This window comes from Mercenaria mercenaria, chromosome 3, assembly GCF_021730395.1.
Source record: "Mercenaria mercenaria strain notata chromosome 3, MADL_Memer_1, whole genome shotgun sequence".
Classification (NCBI taxonomy): domain Eukaryota; kingdom Metazoa; phylum Mollusca; class Bivalvia; order Venerida; family Veneridae; genus Mercenaria; species Mercenaria mercenaria.
Genome location: NC_069363.1, coordinates 23,982,346 through 23,995,355, shown reverse-complemented (window position 1 = coordinate 23,995,355; position 13,010 = coordinate 23,982,346). Strand labels below are relative to the sequence as shown.

Below are 13,010 nucleotides of genomic sequence, written 5' to 3'. Positions count from 1 at the left end.
GTATTAGCTGTACCACGAGTGCGTTAGCCTTAGTGGTTAAATATCTAAGCATCTGAATGATGAACCGTGGTAAACTAGCTTTCATTCTTACATGTTCATTAAAATATTTTAATAAAAAATAATCAAGACTTGATTTATCCGAAAAGCAATGAACTAAACGTTATGCAGCAATTTGACGTCATAACCGACGTCACTGTCCTTTCTCATCGGTCCGCGCATCATCCGTTGTTAATCGCAGAATATACGTAGCTTGACCTTCTTCTTTGGTAAGGACATTGAGCCGTGTAAGAGAACAAGTTTTAAAACGTTATGCCGATGAAAATAAGATAATTCTTCATAGAACTACTTTAATTGCGATCCAGTCTCTTTTTTTCCGCTTGTTTTGTAAATGTTGCCTGTTTCAACCATAACAAGGTTTGTTTGAATATGATACCTGATTTAGTTCATTCCAGTTGAAAAGGGCAGATGCTAACTAAAAAAAGCTAAAATGATGCCCAGTGTCTAGATATATCATGCATGGCGTTCTCGTGTATCCCATTAGTTTATGTATAGTCCTCTGTTGGAGGAAAATATTGCCAATGACTTTTTACAATCTTTCAGTACAGAAGCAGACGACATTTTATTTATGTAAGAAGTTTTGAAGTAAATATTGCCAATGACTTTTTACAATCTTTCAGTACAGAAGCAGACGACATTTTATTTATGTAAGAAGTTTTGAAGTGAAGTATATATTATATCTCAACCAACAAGTATTGGAAAAGAAATTAAATTTCCCGCTGGGAAAACTTAAACCTTCGTATTGTAAAATTAATTGTTAATCTTGCAATCAAAGTAAATCAATTACCGTAATATGGCCGATTGAGAAAACCCAATTACTGTAAGTTTATATTGTTAGAATTGTGGGCAATGCACATGTCTTTGAATATGTAGAGCTGGTTTAAAGTAATTTAATTCATTCAAGAACTAATATATCACAACAAGTGATTTGGCATTGAATAAAAACATTGTTTGGAGTTTAGAAGGCCTACAGTGATATAATGATACGCATTTAACGACAAAAATGATTTTATTCAATGCCAAATAACTGTGTGAGATATATTTTTTCGATTCTAACACGTCATGTACATCCTTGACGACATCCAACAAATCTTTGTTTGTTTTATGTTTGTTTCGCTACGCCGTTTCACGCTATGACGTAATAATTGTGACCTCAAAAAAATAAATTGTTACATAATAACACAAAATTTTAAGCCTTCTTTGTTTGATAGGAAAACGAATCGGGTCGTGTCAGAATAAGCTGAGGTACAGTTGAGGCATTACGATGCATGACGAGATTATGTAAAAAAAAAAAAACATTTCATTAAAATACGCAGTGTTTTATGGTATGACAGGATTTTGAATTTATTCCTGTTACGCAGTTATGTATATTGTATTGGGTATTTGCATTGTATTTGTACATATTTAATTCTGATATTACAGACGACTGTGATAAATGTTAATTTGTTTACGTTTTATCAGTGTATTTCACGTTATCAGTAAAGTGTCAAGTTTTTCGATTGTAAAAATCACGCACAGGTTTAGACTGCGCCTTCTATTGTATAAAATCACGCGCGAGTTGAGACTGGAAATAAGTAATTACAACACGGTACAATTTGAGATCAAATTTCGATGAGTTGATTTCTGACTTTCTGATAAACTTAAGTACTTACAAGTTTTTTAGCAAACAACGCGACAGTGTCAAAACCAAATAGTTCATTTTACAGATGTGTTTATATGCATTGTTCTTTTTTTATCATAACTGATATCAGATTCTTTTTAAAGACGAAATTTAAGATACGTGTATTATAATTCCTTTCTTGGTAAGATAAGCATATTCCCTGAAATTAAGCAAAGAGCTATATTTCTTTGAATTAAGATATAAACAATCGAGTGTGTCTTACTACCATTTTGAATGCACTTGCACTATAGATAGTACACATTTCTTACAAAACAAGTAGCTTGATTATTAAAAATAAGAAGTGAAATGCATACTTGAGGACATGTAGAGTGCAATTACAAATTGCAGTAGCGTCCCTCACTCTCTAAAACTTTCCTAACATTGTTTCGTTGCAAAATGTTATAAATTTATAATTTCATTAAAATCTGACTTAAGGTATATTTTGACTGGTAAATGTAGTCAAGTTTAATTGGACACTAGACCGTCGCACTCTCGCCAAAAGAACTTTTAAATTAATATCACTAATTCGAGAAATATTGTTATCGGATGATTACCGTTCATATTACCCTGTCTTAAACCTGCAGTGATTACCTCCCCTAGCACTACATCGCTTTACTGTAAAATATTATGGTGGCCATTTCGTATTGGCGTGTTGGCGGGGCGTAAACATGACAGCACGAAAACACGACAAATTTTACACGAAAACATGACGTTTAGAGGGCGCCGACACGACAAATTTATTTGCCAAGTTTTCGTGTTGGCGGGTATGAATATGTCGTGTTCGCGCCCTTTATTTGTCACGCTGTCGTGTTTTCGTGTTTTCGCGTTTTCCCCCGCCGACACGAAAACACGAAATGGCAGAATCAGCCACCATAGCATACAGCTAATAGGGAAATGGGTCATATTATAGGTTATAAACCAATAAAAGTATTTTTTCTTTCTTACATATATAATTCAGCTACTTCAGCTCCATTTTGATACCGTTTCTAGATTTTCACTCCGTCATAGACCTACATCCCTGCATTTGCTTCAAAAACGAAAAACAGAGGTGTTGAATAGTATGTCAACTGAACTGCCGCATTTCATAACACCCTCGAAAAATGCTAATATAATCATGAAAAGTGTCTTATTTTATGTAAAAAACATTCCACGAGTGAAATAATGCCCGTTTGGCACAGGTTTAACGCGCAAATCCTAAAAATGGAAAAAGTAGGATCTATTTATTCGGGACTTTTTTCGATTACACCACAGAAGCATTTTTGACCGAATAACTGCTATATGACCATAAGAGTATCCTTTAAAAGTGGTCTGGGTATGAAACACACTCCACCACTATGGTCTAATATCAATCCAAGTATGTGCTTAAAAGTGAACATGGCATTTATAATGTATGGAATTTAACAGGTTGTTACAAACAACTTTTACAAACAGCGTAGCCTTTATGGAAACATTTAAAATATAGATGTCAAATATTAGACCAATTTTTATATCAACATTTTTATAGCAGGTAAATTGTCTATATAATAAATAAGATCATAAATCACTATCATTCGTGTCGAATATTTATGAGTGTGATATATAAAATACAGCTTGAGTGACCGAGTCGATAACTTTCCTACTAATTTGAGTGAGTGTTTTACAAGGTACTTAGGCCTGATAGTAAAATAAAGTTACATAAATCATGGTTAATAACTATAAATCACCAGTTCTTTGCGAAAATAATTATGCAACCACAAGAGGGACATCACGGATAAAATATCAATACAACTACATTGTACTTTGTTTGCATGTATCTATGTATAGTCGCCGTCAATGAATACAGAAAAGCGCCGTTATCCTAATTTTATGAACCAGTCGTTTTGCTAAAGACTGTATACATTGACGAAATTTTTTCGAAAATGTAGCATTTTTGTATGATTGAGAGCTACCTATTTATCATTTCTTGAATAATTTTGAACTGTAGACATCACTTTTAAAGAAGAATGTTCTCAAAAAGACCCATGCAATTCAAATTTAATAGGGATCCATGTTGTTTTCCTACTTTTTGCCGGAATATGACCATCTAATTTAGAATTAAATGCTATCTTGGGAGTAAACAACAATGGGATTTCTTGCAAATCCATGAATCGCGCTGGCGATTCTTGAATGATGTGCAGGATGTCCAAATGTAGTTCATACCCGTATAAACGCATAGAAAATAGCTTTCAATTCTTATATGAGCCGCACCATGAGAAAACAAAATAGCTTGCCGCGCAGTCTGGTCAGGATCCATGCTGTTCGCTTTCAAAGCCTATTGCAATTAGAGAAACCGTTAGCGAACAACATGGATCCTGACCAGACTGCGCGGATGCGCAGGCTAGTCTGGATCCATGCTGATCGCAAATGCACTATGTTGGTTTTCTCATGGCGCGGCTCATATTTATATGTTTACTGCAGCTGGCTACAGTTAAAAGAAGTAGTCCACTTTCCATGAGTATCAAAAAATCAAAATAGATATCAGGATATCAATCTTTTCAACATCTAAACAGAACATTGAAAAATCTGCAATCAGATCCTTTGGAAAACCCGCCAACGTTCAATTTGAAAATACAGTTCCTGGTTTTTATTTAAAATATCGTTAAATTTAGTGAAAAATATTGTCGTAATGCCGAATAAATTTTGATTATTACCGTCAAAAAGTTAGTTTCAGCCTTCTTATTGCTATAAAGTGTGTAAGTTTGCTTGAAATCTGTTGATAAATTAAGTACTATGTTTCGTTAGGGCCAGTGCGTGATTAAAAGTCCTACGTATGTTTTCCACGAGAAAAACGATAAATGGTAGACGACCGTCGGACGTGATCCAACGGACGGCAGTTGGTCAGAATAGCTCATAGCCAGCTAATGGCTCTAGTGACACAAAATCCTATTTCATATTTTATCTTCCTAAGCAACCAATTGAGAAATCGGCGGAATTAGAAAATGCACACATTTTACTATATCTACTATTTTCAATAGCGCTCCTCAAGTACATTTATACCCCGGTTGTAGCACCGCATAACCCTCTCTCCATAATCCCCTCAATCCGCAAAAAGCTCCCCAGCTTGAAAAATCAACAAGACATAAATAATTATAATAACAATATCAATAATGGTTATACAATAGTAACAATAGTAATGGTTATATTGGTGATAATGAAAATGATAATACTATAACAGAAATAGAAATAATAATCAGCATCATCATTTCTGTCCTATTTTTTATGTGTTTTTAAACTTGTAATAAATGGAGGCATCAGAGAAATTACATTTTGACCTATGGAAAAGGAAACACGTGTTATTTTCAAAGGGGGTCAACTATAGCCCTTAAAATTGACACCCATCATTTTTAAGCATAGCGTCATTTGAGCCACACCATGAGAAAGCCAACAAAGTGCATTTGCGCAGGCTAGTCTGCATCCATGCTGGTCGTAAATGCACTATGTTGGTTTTCTCATGGCGCGGCTCATTTTCTGAATATGTTATAATATAAAACTGCTGTTTTTGCCATTTCCAGGGCGTGTTTTAACAGGAGAATAAAGTGTGTTATCAGAGAGATTCTCGTCCTCACACTCTGTTAACACACCTCTTTATACATGCGCGTTCCGTGGCAAAGCGTAAATGTTCAATGGTCTCCTAACGGATAATTCAAAAAGTAATGACGTCATCTTAATCAAACAAAGCTGACATTCCCGTGCATTTCACGGACACGGCTGGACAATGTATTCATTTGTAGCTTTTTACACGTTTTATGCTAGAATTATGTTAGCGCACGTTCATTTCGTATTACCAGGATACGTTGGTACACTCGCCTTACCGGGCTTAGACACCAACCAATCCATTGGGTTAGATGTTATAACACGAAATATATGCGTTATCTCTACAAAAGATGCTAAATTACGCTGATGATGATGTTTTGTACGAAAAGCACACTTCAATCAATTACAACTACGACGACGACGACCACTACGATGATGATGATGACGATGATGATAGTTTGCTTGTTTAGAGCTACTACGATGATGCTGAACACGAGCGTTATGCAGAAGGTTTGTCAACAAGCTCAAACTAAAATGTATGTCTTTTATACAACACTACCGGGAAGCTTTATGCGGGAGAAGGCAACATAAAAAACTCCCCGGGGATACGGTATCACAGTGCAAGTCTCAAATCCTCATACTCAACCCTACGGTCGTTAGTTGGTAGTTAGTTTGCTAATAGCATTGATTCACGAAAACAGCAAATGAGAGGAATACAGTGTAGATTTTTTCACTTTTACTTGTATATAAAATTTCAAACTATCTACTAATACAACATATAAAAAGTGCCAGCAAATTGCTAGCAAGTATGAATCTACGCATATTACCAACGTACAAAGAAAATAACATAAAATAATGTTCTCAATGAATATATATATATATATTTCTATATGCCATGGGTGAATTAAACCGAATATCTTCACTCTAATATATACCATTCCAATCATTATGTTTCGTCTGCAACAGGTGTTTTTGCATCATTTCCCTCTTTTTCAGACTCCGACTCAGTTTCAATGGCCTGTAACTCCTCCTCGTCGCCTTCAAACTCAGCCGTACTTATCTCCCTTACCGAGTCCAGATCTTTAAAATATTCATTTATTTTCCTCGGCCCTAGTCTGCAGATCTCTAATGGTGGGTGTACTAGTGGGTTACATTCGAGCACGGAGGAGGTGTACCTGTATCCCCAGTCCAGTCGCACGAGATTCCCAAAGTTGTGTGGAAGTTCCCTTAACCTATTGTTTCCAAGCCACAAACATTCCAGATCGACGAGCTCACAGAGTTCATCCGGTAAATGAATAAGTTTGTTGTAATTCAGTAAAAGGGTCCCGAGTGTTTTCAAGTTAGAGATCTCTTTTGGTATAGACACTAACAAATTATCACTTAGGTCTAGAAATTCTAGCGCTTTGAGTTCACAAACTTCCAGAGGAAATGCGTCAAATTTATTATTTGACATATGTAAACTTCTCAAAAGCGGAAGTCGACCTATACCATGCGGCAACGACGTTAGAACATTGTTGCTAAGCGACAACCGCTCCAAACTCTGCAGAAGACATATTTCCTTCGGCAGATTGTATAACTCATTAGTATCCAGCATAAGCACCTTTAGATTTATCAATCGTCCAATCGATGGAGGTACCAGTGGGAGCCGGAAATCTAAACACGATTCCCGTTCCGGGCTCAGATCCAAAACTTCAAGATCCATCATAGTGAAGAGCACGTGTGGGATAGCCTTTAAGTCTTTCCCGCGCATTTTCAGTTTCTTCTGTCCATAGAAGAGAGGATCGTTTGTTTCAACTCTGAGGCGCAGCTCCTTCAAAACTTCCTTTTCAAAATAAGATACTCTACTTGATCGCATCATGTTTAGTCGTTTTTATAAAGTTATGTATTGTTACTTTCTGAAATTTCAATCAAATCCAAATTGTTTCATATATGACAGATTGAATTCAACACAACAGTAAGTTATTCAGAAATAAAATGTTCACGTACTGCGTTACCTTCTTTTTTATTGTCCTTTCACAATATGATAACATTTTGAACTCTTCGTTTATTGTTTTTCTCATATTTCGTTTGTACTTACGTCAAACTCGTTCAATTTGCTCAAATCGTTCTTGCAATTTTTGCATTAAATAGGTTTAATTTGAATCTGGAGTGGATTTTACGACACTAATTTTGTGTTTATCTCCTAAATATTCCAAATAGAGGAAAGTGAAGATAAGTATTTAAAGTTTACCTTGCTATCGTTATGTACACAAAATGCTTTACTTTTCATACGAAATGAAATTGAAGCAAATAAACACCTTTTAAATGGCAGAGGTTCCGATCTAAACAAATTTAAAATCAATGCTTCTCATACAGGTCATTTATCAGACACCTCTTCTAATTAAAGTATACTTTCTATGTTCAAGCAAACCATTTTTCTAATAAAAACAAGAAACAGGTTCAAATCAATAAGGTTTACTTCTAAAACTGGCACAGATGAAAATGTTGAATATATATATGTGAGAAATCTACCCTTACCTATTATCGTTTATGATTGACGTAACACTTCTCGGAAGCACAGAGCACCACAAACACAGCCTCAGAGCCACGCATTTGCAAAGTAGGCCCACAACAAAAAGAAGCTGTAACGGAAAAATATTACAGACGGGTTGCTTAAAAAATCCAACATGTACAATTTGATTTACTGCAGAATATAGATAGAGGAGAGGAATGGGTAAGGGGTAGAAAGGGGATGGGAGAGGGAGAGGGGGTTGAAGGGGAAAGCAGAACAGGGTGAATTTACAAAGGGAATAATTCTGCGTACCTTAATCACAGCTACACTACAACGTAAACCACAGTAGCGCAATCGCAAGGGGGAAGGATGGAGCGATAGGAGGAGTGGGGAGAAAGGGGAAAGAAACGCTAACAACAAACAAGACAACATACGCAACACAAAAGAAAAGACAGAAAACAAGTTGAAAATAGGGACACCGCCTTGGAACGGTCAGTAACCTATATTAAGGAAACTGGGGGGTTTAAACCGGAAATAAGTATGGAAATGTTCTGCCAGATATGGAAAGTTGAAATTTTGACTCCTCTGCTATCGGATTTTGGTAGCATGATAAGCAGCACATTTTTGTACAACATTTACCCCATACAGATAACAGTGAAGGAGACTATCGTCAAAACGAATACATGTGTAACTTTAAAAAAAAAGACAATCTTGACAGCTTCGAAAAAGATTTCAGGGCATTAAGCCGTTCGTCACTACGTCTTTTTCAATAATCGATTATGTCCCTTCAATTGTCACGTTTGAAGTCTTTTTTATTTTAGTTTCATAAGAAATCCCGTATTTAAACTCGTGCCATATCAAAACAAAGGAGATCTTAATAACAACTATGTATGTTAAATGTGTAACAGATATTTTTTGAATTCTGAAATCTATTGATGAGCATAAAAAATCTCATGTAATTTATGTCATTGTTAAACGAAAAAATAAGCAAATAATACGATTTCTCCAAATAAAATTTTGTAATATCACACTTCAGTGTTTTCACTCTTCCTGCTTGGAGACGAGGTATTAACCTCAGCCCAAAGCCGATTACTCGTGCCATGGGTTGTTTAGCATCTGTTAGTGCTATTATAACTGTAATAACTATTTGTGGTGTCCAGGGAAGTTTGTAAACGTAGGAAACATTATATGAGCCGCGCCATGAGAAAACCAACATGGTGCACTTACGACCACCATGAATCCAAACCAGACTGCGCATCCGCGCAGTCTGGTCAGGATCCATCTTGTTCGCTAACGGTTTCTCTAATTACAACAGGCTTTGAAAGCGAACAGCATGGATCCTGACCAGACTGCGCGGATTCGCAGGCTGGTCTGGATCCATGCTGGTCGCAAATGCACTATGTTGGTTTTCTCATGGCGCGGCTCATATGGTAATATCTCTTTCGTAGATTTAAAAAGAAATTTTAAATTAACAAGAACTAATCGCTGAAACATCTGGTAATAAACAAATGTAAAACTATGAGCAAGTGAGTCGATGTAATGCATACTTTATTTGTAACAGCTAAACTTACTCAAATATAACAACAATATACTAGTTTTTTAATGCAAAGTTCATCAGACAGTAGATGTGCCTACCACATATAAATATGAGTGTTGACATAACTGCATACATTTAGAAATAGCAACATAAATTTGGAATGGCATTTTCCTAAAATTCCCATCAATAGACAAGGAAATAAGTGAAACATTGAAAAGCATGAACAAGAAATAAACTTTTTAAAGCAATCTCTTATAAAGTATATATCACAGAGCAGTGTGGCATCCGTTGTTTCCCAACGTGCTTCAACTGATAATTTCTTTATCATTCTGGCAAGAAATCATCATATAATACACTTAAAATAGACACCATCTCATATATGCAAATATTAAAATTAAATGCAACTGGCAAAATTGCACATTGTATGAGGTTGTCATTGTAAACAATAATTACAAATTTCTTTCTTACGTTGAGCATATGTTTTACGACACATTTTGATTTTTAAGATCTGTAGTCTGTGCTAGTCACGAGTTTTGTATTTTTTTTCTAAATAAAGTACTTGCTGATAACTGAAACCGTTGTGTCTTTCTTAGTAGAATCCCTATCAATTCCCGAACGCAAGTGCGCACGTCATTCCGTGCAAGTGTTTAATTAATATCTAAATCTGCAATTGATACTTCCGCTAAACCAGTTTGTATACTTCCAGTGACTGGTCTGTTGTCATTACAATGATTCTGTCTTTCTTCCTGTAACAGATTCCATGAGGAAATAAAGGTCTATCTTCATCATGGGGAAGACCGTCTATATATTTACCGTTAGGACCAACTTTATGAACCCTTTGAGTTCCGAAAAAGCTTGCGATATGGAGATTCTTATTTTCATCCATGGCAATGCCATTTGGGCTTTTCATTCCTATATAAGAAAATATCAGCTCATCTTCATTGTTCATACACATAACGTTGTTTTGTTTATAATCTGAGATTAAAAGAAATAAATCATCGTATGTTACGTTCAGATATTTTGGTTCTATAAAGTATGGGGTGCTATTTGCGTCAAACATTATTGCGCGTCGAAATGTTCCATCAAATTCATGGATATGCACTTGGAATTCCGGGGGTTTAGGCCATGTTTTCTCTGACACCGATACTTTAACACAAACAGCAATTCCGCTATCAAAACACGTAATACCCCAACAAAACCCGTTCGTTCTGAATTCTGACACTGGAACTAATCTGATATGATTGTTCACTTTGTTAACTGTAAGACGATGTACTTCCTTTTTGTACGGCACTGTCGCTAAAATGTCGTCTGCATTGTCGGCTGCTTGACATACATCCCATGGTGCACTTTGCAGCTCGATGTCAGCAAGGAATTCAAATTTTGAACTGTAGAGTTTCAATTTGTTATTTTTATAATCAGCTGCCACGAGGTCTCGATTTTGCATGAAAGTTACTCCGCGTAGTGAACAGGCAGACTCTTGCTGTAACTTTGCATCGTGGGAACTTTGATAGTTTGCGTAGGTAGCTTTTGGTTTCGCAGGCTCAGTAATTTCCGGTGCTGTAGTTTTTCCATTTTTCTGTTGCGTCTGCTTCGTCTGTTTTGCTTTAGCTTGTAACGTTTGTCCACCGGCTGTTGCATCGACAACCTTAGACTGTGTACAGCCCATTGTGGCTCGTCATTAATTACGTCATTCTATGTTCTCTTTCTGGAACAACTGAAGAAGAAAAAACACTAAGTGAGTTATCGTTACAACTGACATTCTAGCACTTCCTCTGACACACGTGTTTTATTTGTACTAACCACGTCTAGCTGTAATCAGTAAAGATAGTTTTTTTCTTCTTTTCCTTTTAACATCAAAATTCAGCATGTAGATTTCATGAATAAACAATTAACTACAAAGTACCTGCAAGAAAAGCAATTAAAGATATTGATTACAACTAGTAGATTTGTTACTCTCAAGTGACAGGTGAAAATCGTACATTTTGTGTATAGTCAGTTTATAATGTTAACCATATAATATGGTACCAAAAAGATAATAAAATTGATTTACCGTAGCCATATCTCCATAAACTTTATACACACATTTAAACATGAACTTGAAGTTTCTTAAGTTCATAAAATCAATGACATAAGTCTATCCGCATATTTCGACCTATATATAAAATTTTACAAATATCGACACACCAAGGTTTAAGATCAATCACTGATCTCATTATATATAAACATGAAAACCGCAATCCTAAAGACATAATCCCAGGGTTTATCAAAAACTAATCATGAATTAATCTAGTGTCGTTTGTAGTGGATTATCGCCCTTTATATGTTTCACATAAAATAAGAGATATGAGCCGTGCCATGAGAAAACCAACATAGTGGCTTTGCGACCAGCATGGATCCAGACCAGCCTGCGCATCCGCGCAGTCTGGTCAGGATCCAAGCTGTTCGCTAACGGTTTCTGTAATTGCTATATGCTTTGAAAGCGAACAGCATGGAGCCTGACCAGACTGCGCGGATGCGCAGGCTGGTCTGGATCCATGCTGGTCGCAAAGCCACTGTGTTGGTTTTCCCATGGCACGGCTCATAGTTTATAAGTAATGATGATTTATCGAATGTGAAAAGTCTATTTAGCTAAAGACACAAATTTACATTTTCAATTCTTGATCAATAAAAATCAATGTCATATTATATACTTCATGAAAATTGTTATTTACGAGCTAAACTTTATGTTGAAAAAAAAAACACCGAATGAGATATGTTCTCATAAAATCACAAATAATTTATCCATATGTTTCATAAAACATATGCTAAAGTGTTATATTTGTTCACAAAGTTTTATCAATCATATTTTATTTGTTTGCTATCTTATTTGTGTCAAATACAATTGAGCCGCGCCATGAGAAAACCGACACAGTGCGTTTGCGACCAGCACGGATCGAGGATCCATGCTGTTCGCTTTCAACGCCTATTGAAACCGTTATCGAACAGGATGGATCTTGACCAGACTGTGCGGATGCGCAGGCTCGTCTGGATCCATGCTGGTCCGCAAACGCACTATGTTGATTTTCTCATGGTGCGGCTCAAATGCCTGTCTCTGTTAACGCCATTCTGCTGGCTTATGAAAGGTCGGGGTTCTACACAGGTGTCGTGCGTGCCTGAAATAATGCCCGTGGGCCACTTGGGGTCATCTATAATCGCCATATGAAATACCTTTAAAAAAGTAAAACGAAACTATAGTATATTAAAACAGGCAATTACTTTACATTTCAAAATATTTTTTTTTTTATAGAATAGCACACATGACTTCTATTTTTTAGATACTATCTTGACCATTTTACTGAACATCCTTTGATATTGCTAACTTCCAATATCTATCAATTTTGTTTCTGTCCTGTCAACAAAGGTTTTTGTATAACCTTATAAATGATCGCGTTCAACAATGTAATAGTCTATGAGTACTTCTAAACATTTTACACATGCGCAAGTTTTTGTTTTTCATTTAATATTGGATGTTATTTTCTCAGTTTAAACTATTTTAGTCTAGAGTCAAACATCTTCGAAATTCTACAGTTACATGACTTTATCAAGTACTGCATTCTGACTCGTATTGCATATGGAACCACCATGGCTGCGTTTTAACCCTTACCATGCTGGACACGATTGATTATGCCTTTGCGACCAGTGCAGATCATGATCAGCCTGCACATCCGTGCAGT

At 36.0% G+C, this 13,010-nt stretch overlaps 2 protein-coding genes across 2 annotated transcripts; both read right to left on the bottom strand.

The window, feature by feature from the left end:
- Positions 1-5,992: 5,992 nt before the first annotated feature.
- On the bottom strand, positions 5,993-7,587 carry LOC123525267 (leucine-rich repeat and death domain-containing protein 1-like). Its single transcript, XM_045304168.2, has one exon. It carries the CDS (start codon positions 7,125-7,127, stop codon positions 6,216-6,218), a length of 912 nt encoding a protein of 303 aa, XP_045160103.2. The 5' UTR covers positions 7,128-7,587; the 3' UTR covers positions 5,993-6,215.
- Positions 7,588-9,291: 1,704 nt separating this feature from the next.
- LOC123525266 (uncharacterized) lies at positions 9,292-11,574 on the bottom strand. The gene is made up of 2 exons (XM_045304167.2): positions 11,348-11,574; positions 9,292-11,011 (listed from the first exon to the last, which is right to left on the bottom strand). The coding sequence occupies exon 2, from the start codon at positions 10,961-10,963 to the stop codon at positions 9,980-9,982; it is 984 nt and encodes a 327-aa protein (XP_045160102.2). The 5' UTR covers positions 10,964-11,011; positions 11,348-11,574; the 3' UTR covers positions 9,292-9,979.
- Positions 11,575-13,010: the final 1,436 nt, after the last annotated feature.